At 35.7% G+C, this 21,326-nt stretch overlaps 3 protein-coding genes across 3 annotated transcripts; 2 read left to right on the top strand and 1 right to left on the bottom strand.

The window, feature by feature from the left end:
• Window positions 1-6,127: 6,127 nt before the first annotated feature.
• On the bottom strand, window positions 6,128-8,605 carry LOC141842616 (exocyst complex component SEC15A-like). The gene is made up of 2 exons (XM_074730665.1): window positions 8,198-8,605; window positions 6,128-8,098 (listed from the first exon to the last, which is right to left on the bottom strand). The coding sequence occupies exons 1-2, from the start codon at window positions 8,603-8,605 to the stop codon at window positions 6,128-6,130; spliced, it is 2,379 nt and encodes a 792-aa protein (XP_074586766.1).
• A 6,400-nt stretch (window positions 8,606-15,005) lies between these two features.
• On the top strand, window positions 15,006-18,530 carry LOC141843306 (uncharacterized). Its single transcript, XM_074731373.1, has 6 exons — window positions 15,006-15,385; window positions 16,108-16,193; window positions 16,314-16,433; window positions 16,518-17,318; window positions 17,397-17,604; window positions 17,709-18,530. Exons 1-6 carry the CDS (start codon window positions 15,073-15,075, stop codon window positions 18,227-18,229), a joined length of 2,049 nt encoding a protein of 682 aa, XP_074587474.1. The 5' UTR covers window positions 15,006-15,072; the 3' UTR covers window positions 18,230-18,530.
• Window positions 18,531-20,002: 1,472 nt separating this feature from the next.
• LOC141843470 (uncharacterized) lies at window positions 20,003-20,403 on the top strand. The gene is made up of 2 exons (XM_074731523.1): window positions 20,003-20,135; window positions 20,237-20,403. Exons 1-2 carry the CDS (start codon window positions 20,003-20,005, stop codon window positions 20,401-20,403), a joined length of 300 nt encoding a protein of 99 aa, XP_074587624.1.
• The last annotated feature ends 923 nt before the right edge of the window (window positions 20,404-21,326 follow it).

The following is a 21,326-nucleotide window of genomic DNA, read 5'->3' as shown; positions in this document are numbered from 1 at the left end:
GGTTCAAGTTCACTTCAAGCAAGCATGTTACTATCTCGCTTTTTCCCATATTTCATCTAATTTTAAATTTTTTTGAATGAATTTTTTCATTATTTATGAAATTGTTAAATTAATTTATTGGTAATGATATCTAATTCATAGACGTTAGAAATTTGGAGGCCATGGTGGAAGGCTTGGCCTTTGATGTGGTGTTAGAGAGCGCATTGACAGTCAAGTAGAGGTAGTCGATCCACGAGTGCAGCACGAGATCGTGCTCGAGCTTCTCTTGCAAGATCTCAATCCACAGCTGCTCGCCTTTGGCGTAGATGTAACTCGTAAGGGTACGTTGACGTAGAGGACATGTCAATTTGATCATGGCAGTCGCAGCCAGGGGAGATAGTAAGTGCAAATTGTTATGTACATAGAAGAGAATAAAAAAAGTCTTAAAAATTTCCTAACTCATTTTAAATGGATCAAACCGATTTAATCTAATTAAATTTGGTTCAGCCATAACTTTACCAAATCAAATCCAAATCAATTCCTACTTAGACCAACTTACTTCTTATCTTCGCACCTACCGATGAATTTTGTTTAACCACAATCTGATTTTAAATCAACATCTTCACTTTGTGCTCGATGATTCAATTTATTTATTTATTAAGTACAATATTTGATTAATAGCTAAGAATAAAATAGTTATGAAAATTTTTAAAAATTAATTTTAATGAATAATATTAGATTAGAATTTAATATCATATTATTTAATCATTTTTACTAGTTTAAATTCTAAACAAGTCATGCTTTTCAATGTAGATGGAGGCATGCAAGGGCTGGGCTACTGCCCAGGATAGTCTTTATGTGGCTCCGTCTCTGCTTGTCACTACTAAAGGAAAAGTCCATTATTATTACTGATTCAAGCTGTGAGGAAGAGAAGTCGAAATGATAAGAATGAGAATGATCTAACAGATTAAGTATTACGTTTATGTGAATGACTATCACAAACAACATTAAGACTACCATTCCACAAATAGAAAATACAAAGTAAAATTTAAAGTTTATGGAAAAATGTATTCATTATGCTGATAAGTCACTCGCTGGTATATTAATACCACAATTTACGATCATAAAGTTTGATGGGTCATATAATATGCAAGAACAAGCCATTGAGATGACTAATATTGCAGCATGATTGAAGACTTTAGGAATGGTTGTGGATGATTCCTTTTTGGTTTAGTTTATTCTGAACCCACTGTCTCCTTAATATTCAAATTAACTATAGCACTATTAAGGAAAAGTGAAATATTAATAAATTGATAAGCAAACTTATTTTCAAGAGGAAAACAAATTTAAGAATTTGGAAAGTCATTCCATCAATCTTACTACTCAAGAAGCTGGTAAAGCACTAAAAGCAAAAGTCAAAAGTTTTAAGAAAATAAAAAGGCCTATTAAAGCTCCTTGGGTTGATAAGAAGGAACACAATAATGATAAGTGTCATTTCTGTAAGAAAAAGAACACTATCAGAAAGATTGCCCTAAACTCAAAGCTTGGTTCAAAAAAAAGGTATATTAAAAATTTATGCATATTTCGAATCAAACTTGATTGATGTTCCTCATAATACTTGATGACTTGATTTTGGTGCTACTACTCATGTATCCAATATAAGTCCTTACAATCCAAACTACAAATAGAACTAAGAATTTCTTATATATGGGAAATCGTATGAAGGCTCCAATTTATATCATAGGAATTTATTATTTAGTCTTAGATACTAGCTATCATTTAGACCTATTACAGACTCTTTAGTACCTTTAATTTCTAGTAACCTTATTTCTTTTTTCAAAACTTGATATTTGTGATTTTGATTTTAATTTTGGAAAAGGTTGTCTTAATTTATGTAAGAATTCAAGATTTATTGGTTTTGGAGTTTTTACTGATGGTTTATATAAATTAAAATTTGATAATAAATTTATTGAAATTAAGCGTAATATGCTTAATGAAAGTTCTACTTTCTTGTGGAATAAGCGTTTGAATCATATTTCCAAAGAAAGAATAGAAAGATTAGTAAAGAATGAAACTTTATATAATATAGATTTTATCGATCTTGGTTTATGTGTGAATTATTTTAAGGGAAAATATACTAGATATAATAAGAAAGGAGCCACAAGAAGCACTTAGCTTTTTGAAATAATATACATTGATGTATGTAGACCTTTTAATATTTCATCTTTTGATGGAGAGAAATATTTTATCACCTTTATCGATGATTTTTCATGTTATGGATATGTCTATTTGCTTAAAGAAAAATCTAAAGTAGTAAATGCTTTTGAAATCTACATTAATGAGGTTGAAAAACAGTTAGATAAGAAAGTGAAAATTATAAGGTCTGATAGAGGAGGTGAATATTATGAGAAGTATGATAAAACATGACAACGTTTAGGTTCATTTGTAAAACTTCTTGAAAAATATGACATATGTGCACAGTATACTATGCCATATACACCTCAATAAAATGGTGTGTCAGAAAGGCGTAACCGTACATTAATGAATATGATTAGGAGTATGATAAGTAATTCATCATTACCTAAATCATTATGAATGTATGGTTTAAAAACATCAATGTTCCTAGTAAGGCAATTCCAAAAACTCCTTTTGCGCTGTAAACAAATAGAAAACCTAGTTTAAGACACCTGTATATTTGAGATTGTTCGACAGAAATAAGAGTTCGTTACTTTATTGATTATTCAGATAAATCTAAAAGATATATATTTTATTATCCTAAACAATAGTAGAAATTGATAATGTAAAATTCTTTGAGAATAATGAAGTTAGTGGAAGCAATGAACAACGAAATATAGATATAAAGGAAATTAAAATAAATGTTCCTTTATCTATAAGTATTTCTTCATTTAGTGTTATTTCAAAAGTTGTTCCAATTGCTGAAGAATGTCAACATTATGAAATATCATTTGAAGAAACTAACTCACAATTATCTTATGCAAATGAGTTACAAGAAATAACATTGAGAAGATCTCAAAGAATAAGAAAAATTATTATTTCAAATGATTAAGAAACGTATTTGCAAGAATTAGATTTTGAAATTTATGAAGATCCAATTTCATTTTCATAAGCCATAGAAGGTACATAATCAGAAAAATGGATCAATGTAATGAGAAGAATTACAATCCATGTATGAAAATGATGTTTAAGATATTGTTGAATTGCTAGAATGTTCTAAACGAGTTGGATGCAAATGACTCTTTAAGACTAAGCGTGACTCAAATGATAATATTGAACGATATAAAGCTAGACTTGTTGCTATGATATTGATTATAAAGAGACATTTTCACCCGTCTAAAAAAAACATATTATATATTATTATGACACTGATGACTCATTATATTTAGAGTTACACTAAATGAATGTAAAAACAACCTTTCTAAATAAAAATCTTGAAAAAGAAGTATATATGGATCAACCTGAAGGTTTTTCAATCGAAGGAAAAAAGACATCTAGTGTGTAAACTTAAGAAATCAATATATCGGCTTCAATAAGCTTTCAGACAATATTATATTAAGTTTAATGATACCATCACATCTTTTGATTTTAAAGCAAATGTTATTGATCATTGCATGTACCAAAAGATCAATGGGAGCAGAATTATATTTTTAGTCCTATATGTTGATGATATATTACTTGTTACTAATGATTTGAGCATATTGCATAAGACAAAAGAATTTTTTTTAAAAAAAAATTTAAAATGAAAGATATGGGTGATGCATCTTATGTAATCGACATTAAAATATTTCGTGATAGATAACAAGAACCATTGGGATTGTCTCAAAAAGTTTGTATTGAAAGAATTTTAGAGAGATTTTAATATGCAAAAATGTTCTAATAGAATTTCTCCAATTTAGAAAGGGAACAAATTTAATCTTATGCAATGTACAAAGAATTATATAAAACGAAAACAAATGGATTCAATTACATATGCTTCTATTGTAGGAAGTCTAATATATGTGTAAACTTGTTCAAGATTGGATATTATTTTGCGGTTAGAATACTCGATGGGTACCAAAGTAATCCTAGAATTGATCATTGGAAAGTTACTAAAAAAGATTTAAAGTATCTTCAAGGCATCAAGAATTACATGCTCATGTATAAAAAACTAATCACTTGGAAATGGTTGGTTACTCATTTAAATTTTGCAAATGCATTGACATTAGAAAGACCACTTGTGGTTATTTGTTTCTTCTTGGAGAAGGAGTAATCATGGAAAAATGCTAAACAATCTGTCATTGTCTTATCCATAATGGAATCATAGTTTGTGTTATGTTTTGAAGTCATAATCCATGCATTATGATTGTGAAATTTTATTTCAGGACTTGGAGTTATCGACACTATTGCTAAGCCATTGAAAATCTATTGTGATAATTTCAAAATAATATTCTTCTCAAAAAATGATAAATAATCAAGAGATGCCAAACATTATTGCCCCCGGGGCAAAGTTGAGTTGGTTATGACGGAACAAAGTTGCTAAAGTGGATAAAAGTTGAATCTCGATGAAGCTGAGGCAATGCCCTCCTTCGTTGTGGCCAATTGCAGCTTCTCGATTTACTTCCTCACAAATGGTCGTGGGGCCAACCGTGTGGGGCCGTTGGAGTGGCGGATTCCACCTTTTTGCTAAAGTATCTTGGTCGTCCTTTTGAATGATGTATTAAATTGACACTTTGAGCTCACTTATGTATTTCTGATATATAATTTCTAGTTATGATTGCACATTACTATATTATAACATAAATCACTTAGAAATATTGTTATAGACCATTATAAAATTATATGTTCATTTATAGACCTAGCTAGCATGATAGGATGTTGATGTTGGTAGTATATAGAAGCTAGCATGATAGGATGTTGATGTTGGTAGTATAAAGAAGGAAGTATGATATATAATCCAACGTTTAATATTCTATTTTATTAAAATAATTATGATGTCTTTGATGAATTTTTACATCATATTTATATTTTAAATTTTAATTTTATCTAATTTTTAGATCAATTGAGAGAATGTTAGATAATAATAATTATTTAATTAAATAATTGATCTTTAAATTAAAAAAATGAAATTAAAACTAAAATAACTTCATGTAATTAAAGTTACTAATCAAATATAACTCATCTATATATTATAATAATTATTATTTATAACAGAGGTAAATATACTATCTATAAATAAAAAGCACAATAATATCTATCATGAATGAAATATATTTTTGAAAAAAAAACAGAGAAATCATTATATACCTAATATTATTATTATTATATTACAAATGACTTATTCTAAAACTCAGATATATAAAATATTAAATTTATAAATTTTAAAATCCATTTTTATAAAATAAATATAATAATCTTCTATAATAACACAGGCCACGAGGGAGACGACGTAGTCGTGGAAGGTGCGCACGAAGGGGGTTGCCGATGCAGAAACCACCTCCGTGGAAGTAAACGAGGAGGGGGAACTTTCTCAGATTGCGCGGCGGCGCGATTTGGGAGGTAAGAGGATCGCGGGCGCGCCGCTGTCGGGGGAGATCACCAGGTCGTCGAAGGGGTCTAGCGGTGGGGACGATGTCGGCGTCCAAGGGGGTGGTCTACGTGGTCGCTCTTGTAGATGGTGAGGAACGGCGATATCTGAAAGATCGACCTCGTCGTCTTCGACGTGGCCGGACGGGAACGATGCCGCGGAGGAGGATTAATTATGGTCGCCGGCGTGAAAGCAGAGGAACTAATTAGGCGTTTATATGACAGAGGGTGAAAGCAGAGGATCAATTTCCAGAGCTTTAGCGATTCTAATATCACACTTAAATTGCATCCTCAAGACAATTCTAAGATCACATCAACGTCCTACAAAGCTTTGGCAGGTTCTTAACACTAATCCTCTAAGAGATGATGGCCAGGAAGTTCCTTGGATCATCCTTTGGATACCAATGTTGTGCTTGAATAGCTACAGAATTGACTTTATGTTTCAGCCATAGAAGATGTTGATGATCATGCAGGATTTGTATTTCTAGTTTGATAGAAACGAGAAAGATGTTAACTGAAGAACAAAAAGAAGCCAATTAAGTTTTTACTGCATACTGAATGAATGATGTTAACTGAAGTCTTTCAGTCTTCTCTTCAACATGTCCATGGACTTCTTTCGAGCATCTTGCTTCGCATTCCCTCTCGATAGACTTCCGAACAACCTGTCCGGCGCATCCTTGAACTTTTCGCAGACGTTTGCAACTTTCTTGTAGTCCAGAGCCCCATAATTTTTCTCCCTTATCACAGGATTCATGAAATTCTCAGGCTGATTGCTGAGCAGAAGGTTCACCAATTGCCTGGATTCTATCAAACAGTCCTTGAAGCTACGATCTTTGTTCAAATCGGTCAAGCCGGTATTCTGAAAGCTTTCTTCTGCGAAAGATTCCAACACTCTCACATCATTACCGATGCCAACAACAGCACTAAGGGTGAACCTTTTCAGGTTGTCACTGAGAAAAGCTGCTACAATCGAGTCAGAAATATGGCTAAGAGCACCAATTCCGATCTTATAAACAGCCTCCAGAGACAAAATCTGCTGAGCATTGGATATCAGGTTGTCGAGGAAGACGACGAGTTCATTAGCGTACTCGTTCGGGTTCTCGGTCGAGTCATCAGCTATCCAATTGATATTGTTCAACAGTGCAAGATGGTCATCCAACTTGGAATCAATCAAATGCATCAGTGCAGTGTAGGCAGCATTCTGTGATGCCTTGAAAACAGCCTTAGCAGCCAATCCGGCATTCGGCCTCTGGACTAACCGTAACGGAACGGAGCAAAGCCGGGCAGCTTGACAGAGAAACATGTCGCAAGTGCACTCAAGAACAGCTATGTTTGCCGCAATTTGCATCGCCTGGGAAACGCCTATGTTGCCGGTGTGAATCATGCTCAGCAGTGCTGCATTCAGCACTTCAATCATGAGCTTGTCTAAGTACTTCTTGACGACATCATAGAAGTTGATCGGGCCGCCATACGATAGGTAGCTGACGGAGTCCTCGATGAAGGAACGAACGATACGACACGAATCGGGAACTGAAGAGGAGAATGGCGCGACGTAGGGGAAAGCTGGCACTGTGTCTGAGGACTGGAGCTGGAACGACAGCACGTTCATGTTGTACTCGTACTCTTTCTTGATCACCATCTGCTCGAAGCTATCGCTGGCCAGTATATCTCTGATTTGCTTCCGGCACTCGCTGATGAGGAGGTCATGGTACTTGTCCCTGCTGCTGTTGAGGACCTGGATCAGAGGCGCCGCCCGGTAGCCATGGCGCGACAGAGTGGCACTGAGGAGAGTGACGAAGTCTTTGATGAGCAACAGGTGGCTGGTGGTATCCGTCCGCGAGAACTGATTCTCCAGCACCGTCGTCATCTTGGCGATCGCAATTTCCCACAGGGTCTCCACCTGACTCTCCGACAGCAATTCCCCGGCTGTTCGAAGAACGCGGTTTTCGACGATGAAGAAGCCTGCGATCTGGGCAAAGAAGGGCTGGTGGGACTCAAGAAAGGCATGCGCCGACGAGATCTGCAAGTCCAAGTTCAGCTGCATCAGGCGATTCTTGTAGTAATACTCGTGAAATTTCACCTTCATGCCGAGGATAGTGTGTATGTGGTGTGCGCGATAAACCGGCGTCAGGTCGAACTCCAGCACTGAATCATCATCGATGAGCTCGATATCCAAAGAGTAGAGAGAGTCTCCGACAACTCCAAATCTGCTCTGTTCTATGGCTTCCCTTTGGCGAGACCGCTTCTCCTCCTCCCTTTGTCGAGCCGCGGAGGCCTGTCCTATTGCCAACTGCCCAATTTCCCTAGCCGCACTTCGTATGTGAACGAGCCAGTCGTTGAACTCACTGCAGACTTTCTTCTCGATGTGCTGTTTCAGCGTCGGTATCTGCTTCTCGATCACCTTCTTGAAGGCCTTGAGAGGGGTGCTCTGGATGTAGTCCTTTTCGATCAAGTCTAAGATTTTCACTGCATGGTAGAACCTGCCGCTCGAGATGTGCATATTGCAGGTCAAGCACAGCTTCGAAACCTGAATGCAAATCTAATGAAGTTGATCGGTTAACCACTTGTCCCGATCGAATACTCCGACTGCAAAGGAAAAGCTTTTTTTTGAAATATTTTATGCATTGGTGTAGATCACCTTCAATGTCTTCATGGCTTCTGAGACATTCTTCTTGATCGAGTACAGCTCGAGGAGCTCCTCGAGATTTAGAAGGAATCCGGTTGCCACTCCCTGTAACCGTAGATTCTCATTGGAGAGCATGCTCTTTAGCTCGTCGGCGTCGACTAAGACGCCGCGCAGCTCGTCGACAGCGACAATGAAGTCCTCGTAATGGACCTTGCAGAGCTCTTCGATCTCGATTTCCTTTTTCTTGGCGAAGTTTCTGAGCTGGTGGACGAGGGTCTCGGGCTTGCCGCTCTCGAAGGCGTGCCTCACGGCGGGGCCCAAGTCCTCGCCATTGCCGATGGAGGTTGCGAGGACGACGTCGACGCCGCCTTCTACATTTTCTATTGTAGGGCGCCTCTTGGAGGGCGCATGCAGCATCATTTTCTCAAAACCCTACGCCAAATGCATGCAAATCCTTGACCACTCGTAACAAAAATGGCGACTGAAATCCCTGAAACTCAGATTCAAAATGCAATCTTTTCATTTTTCAAATCTCAGACGACGGAAAAGAAAAAGGTGAAATTTTGATATATCTCATAGAAGCTTTGAGGAGGAAACCTGGAGATGTCGCGTTGAAGGAGGCGGAGAGGATCGCTGGAGGGCGGAGGAGGAGATGGAAGGAGAAGGATGAACAAACAAGAACAAGAATGATCCTTGGGAGCACAGCACTGCGCTGCGATGTTGAATCAGTCTTTCCTCAATTTTTCTGCCAAATGTCCAATTCCTGTTAAATCCAAGGCAGTGGTTTAAATTATATACTATTTTTAAACAATTTTATTACATGTGGTAATATTATATTAAATTTGAGAATTTTTTTCATTGAGATGGAAATAAGTGTAAGTGAAATAAAGGGTGAATTCTTTTTAAAGCAAATATGAGGGGGAAAATCAAATTAGAAGGAGCTGAGGTGGATCTCAACAATACCTCTTCGATACTAAATCCGTCATTCTAACGATTCTATATGATCGATCTCATTATTATATGTGAAAAAGTAAATTAAAAAATTATAATTGACCATTACGGGGAGGGTATTATTTCAATTTCGTCGATATTAGATCCTTGCCATTTTAATAAATCTATCTCATACTAATTAACTCAATCATGTCTCGAAAACTTTAATACTCAACTCAACCTTAGAGATAAAAAAGAGAAAGTAATAAATAAGTGAGATAATATAAAATAATATACTTTTTCCGATGTTAATACCATTATCTTATGTAGAGAGGAGAGAAGTATCTCTTTGGTAACCAATACCTCCATATCATAGTAACTGTAACTAGCGTGTCTATAATAGAGAGGACCATTATGTCTACTTCAATATTTATCCATTGTGTATTCAAGTTTGGGGCTCTTAACGTCTTTGGCTCATGAGTGTATTCAGCTCGGACTCCAAAATATTCAACTTCTAAGCAGAGGCGATCGGGCATTCGAGCTTGGGTTCCCAAGTGCCTGGGTGCTCAAATGGTTCAATGCTTAGACTCTCGGGTGCTGGAGAGTGCAACCTACTCGAATGCTCGGGCATTTGTGAAAGTAACCAACTTGAGCACTTAGGAGTGTAATTCACTCAGGCGCTCAAGCACTTAATGGTGCAACCTACACCCGACCACATTCAGAATTAATAGTTTTACAATTTGGAACCACCGCTTCAACGATTCAGAATCGTCGGTTCAACAGTTCGGAACCACAGGTTCAACAATTTGGAATGATTGGTTCGATAGTTCTTGACAGGTCGACCCTTAACCTTAATCGTGCAAAACAGTTACCGTTCATGATTTGAAATCACCGATTCACAGTTTGGTTCACGATTTACGGTTCATGGTTCACCATGGTTTGTCACGGTTCAAGATTATTATTATTAAAAAATAAAAAATTTATAAATTTATTAAAAAAATGAAGAAGGGCTTGCAGTTGTCAAACAGGCCAACCTATAGGGGGTGAGCTAACCTGTTAAAAATCTATTATATAGCGGGGCAGGGTGGGTAGACCCACCAACTTGATGGGTTGAAAAATCTCCAATCCACCCCAATCCAAGGCGGATTGCAGGTTAGGCGGGCCAACCCACAAGCCCTATCAAAAAATAAAAAAAATATTAAAAATATTAAAAATTTTAAATTAAGTTTAAACGGGTCAAGTTGAAAATTTTAAATTTGGATTACGGTTTATATATGTCAAACTCACTAGTCCATTAAGTTTTCTACTTTAATTTTAAATTTTGAAGAAAATAATTTTCTCAACCAGCGTCCAATTCATGCAGATCGCAGGTCTAGGCAAGTCGGCCCACCTGAATCCACCTTAAAATAGGTTAATAAAATTTCAACCCAACATGCTTAAATTGTTTGGCGGTCTGGCGAGCTAACCCGACGGGCCCAACCCAAATTGACGACTCTACTTGCACTTATTTAAGTTGTGTACTATCCCCTTAGGGTATAGAGAATCAAAGCTACGTAGTTCTCTTATATTTTTACTATTTTACCTTATGAAGGGGTGTTGTTACTCACTTCCATTTCCCATTCCGGTAGTATTCGTTCATTCGGTATCAAAGTCTTCTACTTCGTCATTTGTTTATTGTATTTTTGTATTCTTTTTTCAACTCTCATCCAATCATCAAGTAATGCTTGAGTTTTCAAATATTCGAAAGATAAAGTAGATCATCATTCATCCAATATGTTACCTATGAAAATAAACGTCTATTCTACGACAACGGTTAAGACTAGATAAACTAAAATTTCTTTTATGATGATGGAGAGGATCGAAAAACTTTGAGTCTTATGTAATCTCCACCTTAAAATATCAAAATCCGACTCGTTATCTGCTTCAGTAAAATAAAAAAAAATCATAAAATAATTTTCAAGTTCCTGTCTAAAACTTGAGGATCCTCGTGAACATTTCATCGTCCATTCATTTAATAAAAGTTATACTTTTGTAAGTTTTGAACTACTACTAGAAGTATTAATATTTTTTATTTAAAAAATATTAGTTTCTAAGCCATATTTTATACTATAATTTGTATAAATTTTTTATAAATAATTTCTAATTTTATATATAATACTAGCAAGATGAAGAAGAAGCATCTTTAAATAAAATTAAAGTATCATATAAAACATCTATAAAACAACTAATTTAAGTCTAGAGTCTAGAGCAAATACAGCTAAATAAATTTTAAAAATTTAAAAAAATACTTTTTTTCATTTTGCTTTCATTGCTAATATGCAGGAACATAGAAATTCGTCCGTACTATGTTCATTTAAAACTAATACTATTGTTACTACAAAAATTTATTTAAAACATAACTAAATAAGAAGTAGGATAATAAACATCAAAAAGTTATTTTGTTTCATCATTAAATATTTTTTAAATTTCACAAATACTAGTACATATATTTTATTAGTGTGAAAATAAATATATATTAGTATTATTATTATTTTGTATAAAAAATAAACATAATAATTCTCTATATTGAAATGAGTTTTGTAATAATTGATAAGTTGAATTTAATGTATTAGTACATCACTTGAAATAGGTCTAGAATTACTTTTATAAAATTTACTTCATTGGAAATAGCAATTATAATTGGTTTAATATAATTTTTAAAAAATTTTTAATTCATCTTGAGCACATAAATTTAGAATATAACATACACAATAAATATGAAAAAATAAACTACCAATAATAACTTGACATATAAATTTAAGTTATTCAATACTAATAGTATTAGAATTAACATTATCAAATAATATTAAAAATATTTTAAAAGTCAATCCATATTTTTTTAAAATTAAATATAATAATTGAGATATGTTGTGAGTATTATGTGATTCATCAAAAACTCTATATACTAATAAATATTTTTTAATTTTCTAAGAACTATCACTCCAATAGCAAGTCATATCCATATACAAATGTGTTTGCTAATTATCACTCCAAATATCAATATAAAGAAATTTTATTATTTAATTTAGTAGATTCTCCAATTAAAATTTTCCCCCCTTGCCTTTCTAATCTTTTATTTGTACGAGTAAATGTTGTTTGAGGAACATGTTTAACAGATGAATTCAGTGAATCTTTAGCAAAATCTTTAAAAGTGCATTTAGACTTAAAACTAAAAGAAAGATGTTATACAGAAATAAATCTAAATAACGATTCTCTTAATTTATTATGAAAATACATAAATAAATTAGAATATATTCCTCCACTAGTCGAAAAAAATTTGAATAATTGCATTTGAGATCGTTCGATTCCATATTCCATAATTCGGATTGATTATTTCCTTACCTATCCAAAATCGAGATGATAAACCTTCTTTTTTCATTCTAATTATAGAATTTATAGGAGGCTTGACAATACTTATATTTTACACGTAATTCTCCGGATGAAATAGCAACCTTCTCAAAATGTTTAACAAAAATAGTCAATTTTAATGGAGGAACATCTCGAACCTGAGAAGCATTGCCATTAATACTTCCTTGTGTCTCAGATGTCGTAACTTGCTCGGGCTCATCATTTAAATTGAATATCACGATTCATTCAAATTGACTATTTCTTTGCCTCTCCAAGATCGAGATAATGAATCAACTCTTTCTATTATAATTATAGAATTGAAGTCGAAAGCGATTGAGATTTCAGAATTGAGAATGAGAGTAGAGAATATGATTAAGAAATGAGCTTCTTATTTATAGAGTTTGGAGATTAATTGACACTAAATTATAGTCATTGTTAAACAGTCAAATGATCTCAACCGTTAAAAAAATATAAAAAACTCCACCCCCACCACTTTCAATGGCTAGAACCAACGATTCTAATGGCTGAAATATAAATATATACATACCATAATCGATCTGGCAATCAAGGTCAATGGGTAACTGATTCGATGACCTCGTTACCAGCCCAGGGTTGAGTTCGATGAGGACTTGACCCATGTGCAAGCCTTAGCACAACCCACTCAAGCGCTTGAGAGTGCAACTCACTCGGGCACTCAAATGCTCGGGAGCGCAATCCACTCAGGTGCTCGGGTACTCAAGTGCTTGTGCATTTGGGTGTTTATAGGAGTGAGTAAAAGTTCGGTTAAACTGAACAAATTGATCGAATTTAAAAATTTAATTCGGTTATTTTAAAATTTTAATTTTTAAAGAAAAATCAATTATATCGATTAATTCGGTTCGATTTTAATTTTAAAATTTATTATTCGATTAAATCAAATAAATCAATAAATAAAAAAATAATCATTAAATTTCTAATTAAGTGCATCTATAAATCCCTAACTAATTGGTAAATCTCTTATATACTTAAAAAATTTAATTATTTCGGTTAATTCAATTTTTGATCGAATTAACTGATATTTTATAGGTTTGGTTTATTTAATTTTTATTTAAAAATTTAATCAGTTCGATTAGTTCAAAAAAAATTAATTTATTCAATTTACATTAATTTAATTTAATTTAATTTTAATCAAATACTCAATCCTAACTTATCACTCCTCCAGAGATCAGCATAATCCACTTATTAACATGGAAATAAGTGTGAGTGATAGAAAGTATGAATTCCTTTGAAAGCAAATACGAAGGAAAAAAAACATCAAGAGTTTATATAGACCAATTTTTTAAAACAGATATTTGGATTAAATCGTAAACAAACTTTAATATTTTTCTTGTCACTTTTAAATTTCGACAATTATTTTCCTTTGTTTTCAAAATGATCTATCTACGTATGAAAAATGGTTTAGTTTAGTTAAATCCATTCTTTTTAACTGTACTATATTTCTTTGTTTATTCCGGATAAAAAAAAGTTTGATCAGTCTACCTATCCACTTTAATATTCCACTAAAAAAATCGTTTTAAGTATAATTAAACAAGTCAAAAATAGTTCAAATTTATTACTTTGACCCATGAAAAAGTCTTTGATACGTTTAAACACGACAACCACTTATTTTGACCGCAATCTAATATGTTTTTTAAAATTTTTTAAATCTTTTAAATGCAAAAATTATTTGTGTAACTTCTTATATTAAAAAAAAATCAAAAGACCTTAATCCTAGTTTTAGAATATTTTAAAATTTATTATAAAAATTTTAATTAAAATTGATACAATTAAAAAGCTATTTTAATCAAAATGACTTTAATTAAGATTGTCCAAACTTAAACCGTTTTAAATAATTTAAATTAATTATTTATGTTGTAGTAAATTTAATTAAAATTACTTATCTGTTTTAGCTCATTATTTTAATAATATTTGTTTAGTTTTAATTAAGTTAAATAAATTTTAATTATATTAGAATAATTTAATCAGTTTTGAAGATAATTTTAACAACGACAATATTAAAGATTTTTTAAAATAAAAAATAAAATTGACACATATTGATTTTTACCATCTTATATTTGTAAATATTTATGACACAGAACAGTAACCGATATGAGAGGAGAAGCCTGTCCCCCGTTCGGATCAGCTCTGACACGCACTGGTTATTCAAGCGGCACAAAACACGCCACGTTTCATGTGTGCCGCAAATATCGAGTCAAAGGACGCGTTTATGATGTAAGCAACGCGTGTGTCAAACAGGAGATCTGAGGCTGGTGGCGTTTCCGTAAATTTTTACAATACGAGGGCCTTGTTTTTTCTTGAGACTGGTCTTCCTCTTTTTCATGTTCTCGTTTGGACTTTCCGCATTAGTTTTCGTGCTTTAGATCTCCGCCGTCGATCCTCAAAACCGATATCTCTCTCATTCATTTCTGCTCGCTATATAGGTAAAGGAAAAGGAATTTAAAAATGCCATCTTGATCTTGTTCTGGTTGCGGAGGGTGGAAGAGACACAAGGGGCGGCGATTTTCTAGGGTTTCGACGAAGGCTTCGGCGAGATGGAGGCGGCGAGGTACTCGAGCTGGCAGGAGGTGGTGGTGTCGAACGGAAAGGGGCGCCGGGTGGTGCACTACTACCTCAAGGGCGCCGGCGGCAGGGCGGATCTGGCGGTGGTGGGCCGGGAGAAGAGCTCGCGACACATGTCCTACGTCGTCCCGAATCAGTTTGTTAGATCTCTCGTCACCAGGCCCTATTTCCTACAGCCCTCGCCCTCTTCGTCGTCGTCGTCGCTGAACTCGCCGCCGGAGGCGGTCTCGTTCAAGTGGCGCTCGAGGAGGGAGGTCATCGACTGGTTATCCTCCCTCGTCTCAGGTATGTGTACCATGGTTTTCGTTTTCAGGTTGGATTTGGTGGAGAAACTTTGAAAAAACATGGATTTTGAGGAAGAAATTTAATTTTCTGATCTGTATTTTGTTCTTCGCGAGGAGAATATTTTGATGGTTCTTTTCGTTTTTTCCTAATGTTTTGTTTATTTTCATGTCTTTCATAAAGGAGTTTTACTATTCGGTTTATGTTTTCTTTGGCAGCTGGCAAGCGCCATCCTGTTTCTAAAATCCTTGATTAGAGTTTATTGTTCTATTTTAATTCAAATAATTCGATTTTTTGCGATCTTTCGTCTTTGACATCTTCCGTACCTCTATTCTGGTTCTGAATTCTTTATTGATTTGTTTGTCATGAAAAAAGGGATCTTCATTCTTAGATCTATTGTGAGTTCATTCTGATTTTTCCTTCATGGGTAGCTGAAACCTAAAAAATCTGTAATTTTAAATCTCCATAATTTGTTTATGGAGGAATCTCCGAGTTTTGTTTATTTTCCATGGGATTTGTTATTTCTCTGTAGTTTGTATGTTATGAAATATATTCTCGTAATTGTATGTGATGTCTGATTTTTTTGCTGTTGATCTTTGGAGTTCCTTTCTACCTAGATATTTATCGTGTGTTCTTTGACATTGTCTTTGTTGCTTTCTTTGTTTTATAAACCTAGAATTTTGAGCTGTCTACATTTTTGCTAACTGACACGCTTCTTCTTGCAGATCCCATTGGCACTGTATCTTCTCCTTCTCCCAATCGGTTTGGGGTTTGTGAGGATTATGAAACTGCAGATATGCTAAACTCCAAGGTACTGAAGACATCATTCTTGGGTTTTCTTCTTCTTCTTCTTCTTTTTGCGTTCCTATTCAGTCAAGTGGTGATGGAGGATAAATTATACTTATCTTTAATGCTACTGCTGTTCATGCAGTTTCCTTCAGAGAAAACAAAGCATCCTTCAAGAGAGTTTCAATGGCTAGGTGCCCGATGGCTATGCAGAAAAAGGAAAAGGCATTATCGATCCTTCTGCAAGAACGGAGTTACAATTTCGGTATGAACAGTTACATTTTCGTCTTTGCTATCAGTATGATCTTGGTGTTCTAGTTTTTAGAATTCATCTGTTGCCTTTCTGTAGGTCCATGATTTTGTGTTTGTTATGGTGGAGGAGAACAAGAGACGCGTTGGATATGTGGATGATTTATACGAAGACTCACGGAGCAACAAAAATATGGTTGTGGTACGATGGTTTCACGAAGTTGATGAACTTGGTATTGTTTTGCCTCCCGATGCTAATGACAGAGAGATTTTCTTTTCTCTTTGTCTTCAAGATTTCAGTGTTGAATGCATCGATGGGTTGGCTGCAGTCCTCAGCCCTCAGCATTTTGAACAATTTCAGAATGGGGCAAGGCACACCAGTTGGAGACCTTTCATGTGTCACAGGCAGATCGATAATGATGACGTGAAACCATTTAACATAACTCAGCTCCAAGGCTACTGGAGCCAGGAAATAGTTCGTTCTATGTCCTTCACATCGCCGTTTAAGTTGCGACTAAAGAGAAGCCTCCCAAACTCTGGTTTATCTGAGCAGAAAAGCAGTGATGTTTCTTCTGTAAGTGGTTCCAAGAGGAAGCACCTTTTGCATGCTGAGGGTGGTCATGTTGCAGAAACTTCTTCCCTAGATAAGTCAAGGCCTGTTTGCAGCAAGTCTGGAAGGAACCCCCCTAACACCCTTTCTGGTTCTGCATTGCCAACAAAAGAAGTATTCGAACAAAAATCTCAGCAACACTTTCATCTTGGAACTCATGTTGAAATACTTTCACAAGATAGCGGAATGAGAGGTTGCTGGTTCCGATGTGTGATTATAAAGAGGCACCGTGACAAGGTAAAGGTCCGTTACCAAGATATTCAAGATCCCGATGAGAGTGGCAATTTAGAGGTAGATGCTGAGATCCTCTTCCTTTGGTTATCATTGTGACTTGGCATCCGATGCTAACCATTTTTTTCCTTCGTACAGGAGTGGATTCTACTGTCCAAAATTGCAAGACCTGATAAGCTGGGCATTCATCCTGAGAGGCCCATTGTTCGTCCAAAGCCTTTGCAGGGCACATCAGTTTGTCAGTTCCATGTTGGTGCTATTGTAGATGCGTGGTGGCATGATGGATGGTGGGAAGGTATTGTGATACAAGAAGAATCTATTGGGCAACTGCGTGTATACTTTCCAGGTAATATAGAGTGGCATGAATATGTAACGTTACTGGTTCTTTTTGTTTGTCTGTTTGTTTTCCAAAACTGACTTTGACATATTTGCTAATTTCGGTTTGTGTAGGAGAAAATTGTTCATCTACTTTCGGTGAAGCTCAGCTGCGGCAGTCCCAGGATTGGATCAGTGACAAGTGGAATGCTATAGAAGACAGAGTCGACATTGCAAACTCTCTGCTGTCTAGTATCAAGGATTCACCTCCACCTGCCTCCTCCTTCAAAGGGAACCTCAGGATACAAATGGTCAGCAATAGCTTATCAGCTGGTGGCACAGCTAGCGGGGGTTCATCAAGTGAGTGGGAGGTTGGCATTCCAGACCTGACCAAGGACTACCAGTTCAAGCCAAAATGGAGTTCATCCAAGAAGAGGAAACATCGAAGGGAAGGGAATCTCAAAGATGCTTCTGCTCTGAAGAAACGACATTGTGTGATGAACAGCGGTAGCCTTCAGGGCTTGGAGGAGCATATTCTCTGTGGAAGCTTTGTGCTGCCGAAATCATTGACAGTAGATCATGATAACTGCAAGATTGGTAGTGATCCCCTTTTTGGTACCCCAATGGCTCTTTCCAACCTGGTGATGTCCCAGTAAAGTTTCAAAGATTGTACAGCCCCCAAATCCGGATGATCATTACCAACCATGGCGGATGCAATTTTAAAGCATCACCATGCTTGCTCCTCTCTGACCAGGGATTCTGTAGGATTAATAAAGACCTTGAGCTGACAAACTCTGACACTTTACTTCTTTCTTGTATTTATAGCTCATTTAGGACCGTAACTAGGAATGTTTGCTTGTATGTGATCGAGGATGTAACAATGCCTGGAAGTTCTATTCTAACCTGTACCAGCATGAGGAAATCCAAATTTTGCACTGCAATTGTTTGACCAACGTGCGTTATTGGACTGGCGTGCTGGTATTGTATTCCAAGCTGTCGGCCTTGTTTTCTAGCATTGTAAGAACGAATACGATAGCACTTTTGTCGCCTTTTAGAAGGTGCGTGGTGGCTTCCTTGGTCTTCTTTGGTGGGCGACACGAGGGAAATTGCAACTTTGTCTGTTTGTGAATCAATGACTTCAAGGAGTAGCGGACGGTTGATACGTAGTCAGAAACGGCTGCCCGCTATTTTTTTACCGACTCAATCGCCTCCTTTGACTATTGTTTTGGGAATTTGATCAGATGACCAATTGTATGCCTCAGTTTCACAAACTAACCAGTGATTCTTTTTTAGAACAGGAGTTACAAGACGAAATCCGACTCGACATCAACATCTTAAGGAAAGAGGCGTCCAGGTCGTCGATGGATAATGTTGGATGGCGTGGGCATCAAGAAAAATCAAGCTGAGGACCACAAGCACAGACATCAATTTTGGTGGGTATGGGCACAGATGCAAGTGGTGATTGACAATCACGGGCAGCATCTGTCAGCACGAGGAGGTGAAGCACGATGGTGCGATCGGTCTTTTCCTCTTTCCTTTACCAGCATAAACAGTAGATAGAGGCTAAAGGGTTATTGAGCACCAGTAAGCTGGACTTTAGCACCAGAATCGTTGACCCAGAAAGGTATACATGTTGATCAGACAGCTTCAATTCCCCCCTCTATTTATCTTCTCGTCCCATTTCCTAATTCATCAAGAAAAGTGCAAGGCGCCTCTTGCACCAGAATCGTTGACCCAGAAAGGTATACATGTTGATCAGACAGCTTCAATTTCCCCCGCTATTTATCTTCTCTTCCCATTTCCTAATTCATCAAGAGAAGTGCAAGGCGCCTCTTGCACGGTGCATAGATTCTCATGCAACAGGATTCAATTTTCACAGAATTTTATGATAATTGAACTTAAACTTAAATCCATCTGTACTTTCTGAATATATCTGATGACTAATGAAAAGTTTTTATAGAGTCAAATCGATCATCTAATCTATAGAATTAGTTGGTTCAAAAAAAAAAAAGGCAAGACACGATAAGAGCCTCAGAGAATCCACAACTTACTCATCAAACTTGCAATCAAATTGTGGCCCTAGAACAAAATTTTCCTTCTGATAAAGCAAAAGTGTGATTGAAATGGGATCCATCAACTTAAAGATCCTGTTTCGGCCAACTATGACCACCACCTATGTGATAATTTCCGGGACCTTTTCCATTACCATCTCTGTCCATGCATATAAGCACATTGTAGTGGCAACAGTGAAGTGATTAAAGGATATCTAATTTTTGAAGCTGATCCTTTATCATTCTCCTGAACAACAGTTGTCGAACTCACTGGAAATATATCAAGACTATGCAATCTAATGAAAAGAGTTGCTTTTCACCTGTTTACAAGGAGGAAACTAAAGGTCGAGGCAAAGGACGGATGACGATGCAATCCCAATGATTCAAACAGAATCTGTTACATTTTGCTGGCTCTTTCATTTTGCTCAGTTTTACTGCATTATTATGAGGATGAACGTCGACTGCAATGGCCGCTACAGGAGAATCAAGAGAGCTCTTATGCAAATGCAAGGTTATACATGACACAACCCTTCATAAATACAGGTAGATAAAAGATCTATGCTGTAGTTGTGCAATAAAGTCACCTGCTGCTGTTGGGGTTGGGTATAGAAGAGTTGGAGAGCCATTTTGTGGAGGAGCAGCACTGCAGGGTAAGTGTGTGTGGAACCTTCGTCCCTCAGGATATTGCAATCAAATTAAGGAAAAAAGCCAATCGGCGAGTGGAGATCAAGGAAGTGGAGATTACCAATTATAGAGCTACATCTCCGAAGCATCCGTAAACTTGTCTTTATGGGCATGGTTCTCTGATCTTAATTGTAGATAGATACTAAGAGAAGTTTATGAAATACCATGCTGTGATATTTACATAAGGAAAGTATCTAGCGGTCATGTTATTTAGTATGGTAATTAGGGAATTGGAAATCTACAAACTAATGTGTAAAGCTGTCTTCAAGAATTTAGAGATTTGCAAATATAAGACCTCCCTCCAACTTATGAACAACGAGAACAGAGGATTATCTATATCTGAAAACATTATTTATTTATTTGATCAATCAAGATCAGGATCAGGATCAGGATCATGGATGGTTCTAAGAACTCATGGTTTGGTTTGTGCCTAAATCTCTAATTCATATATTTGCCAAAAATTGACAAATTTTTGCACACACACAACAAAAGAATCATCTACACTCATACTTAACTTGCAAATAAGATCCACAGCTAAAGTACTAGAAAACCCCAATTCAAAGTGGATGAGAATGAATAATGCAACTAAAAGAAGCCATATGATCTACCATTTTTTTGGAAGTAATCAATTTTATCCCTTCTGGAGCTTTATGTAAGGTTATGTTCCTAAGGTGCACAATTGTATCATAATAAAAAAAAACCAACTTTTAAACAAAGGAGCACAATATTCAGGCAAGAAGACTAGTCACACTTGGCTATATTTGAACCAATATTTGTCCTATAAAGTAATAGATTAATTGCCGTATTTCAATCCACTCAAATTAAGCATTATTTCACTTTCTATTCTGTTATTGCAAAATTTTGGTTTGATATATCCAATCTAATTTTAAATCTATTCTATGAACACTACAACAACATGTAAGCATCAAATCTAGCAATTTAAAGCAAAATGATAGAACGAGAAGCAGTATCCATAACCCTACTTGAGTAATTCAAATAGGAAATCAGAAGGACAACG

Source organism: Curcuma longa, chromosome 12, assembly GCF_044706935.1.
Source record: "Curcuma longa cultivar G26 ecotype Majalengka, Jawa Barat chromosome 12, ITB_CL_G26_1.1, whole genome shotgun sequence".
Lineage (NCBI taxonomy): Eukaryota > Viridiplantae > Streptophyta > Magnoliopsida > Zingiberales > Zingiberaceae > Curcuma > Curcuma longa.
The sequence above is the reverse complement of the archived record's forward strand: the minus strand, read 5'-3'. Positions and strand labels throughout refer to the sequence as shown.

What these genes read in the sequence shown, in the direction of transcription:
- LOC141842616 (XM_074730665.1), bottom strand. Translation starts at nt 8,605, where the DNA reads ATGATGCTGCATGCGCCCTCCAAGAGGCGCCCTACAATAGAAAATGTA. An exon ending in AAGCCATGAAGACATTGAAG is followed by an intron (nt 8,099 to 8,197) that starts GTGATCTACACC and finishes CAACTTCATTAG; the next exon opens with ATTTGCATTCAGGTTTCGAA.
- LOC141843470 (XM_074731523.1), top strand. Translation starts at nt 20,003, where the DNA reads ATGATTCAAACAGAATCTGTTACATTTTGCTGGCTCTTTCATTTTGCT. An exon ending in AGCTCTTATGCAAATGCAAG is followed by an intron (nt 20,136 to 20,236) that starts GTTATACATGAC and finishes TGGGTATAGAAG; the next exon opens with AGTTGGAGAGCCATTTTGTG.
- LOC141843306 (XM_074731373.1), top strand. Translation starts at nt 15,073, where the DNA reads ATGGAGGCGGCGAGGTACTCGAGCTGGCAGGAGGTGGTGGTGTCGAAC. An exon ending in CAGATATGCTAAACTCCAAG is followed by an intron (nt 16,194 to 16,313) that starts GTACTGAAGACA and finishes CTGTTCATGCAG; the next exon opens with TTTCCTTCAGAGAAAACAAA. An exon ending in ACTGCGTGTATACTTTCCAG is followed by an intron (nt 17,605 to 17,708) that starts GTAATATAGAGT and finishes CGGTTTGTGTAG; the next exon opens with GAGAAAATTGTTCATCTACT.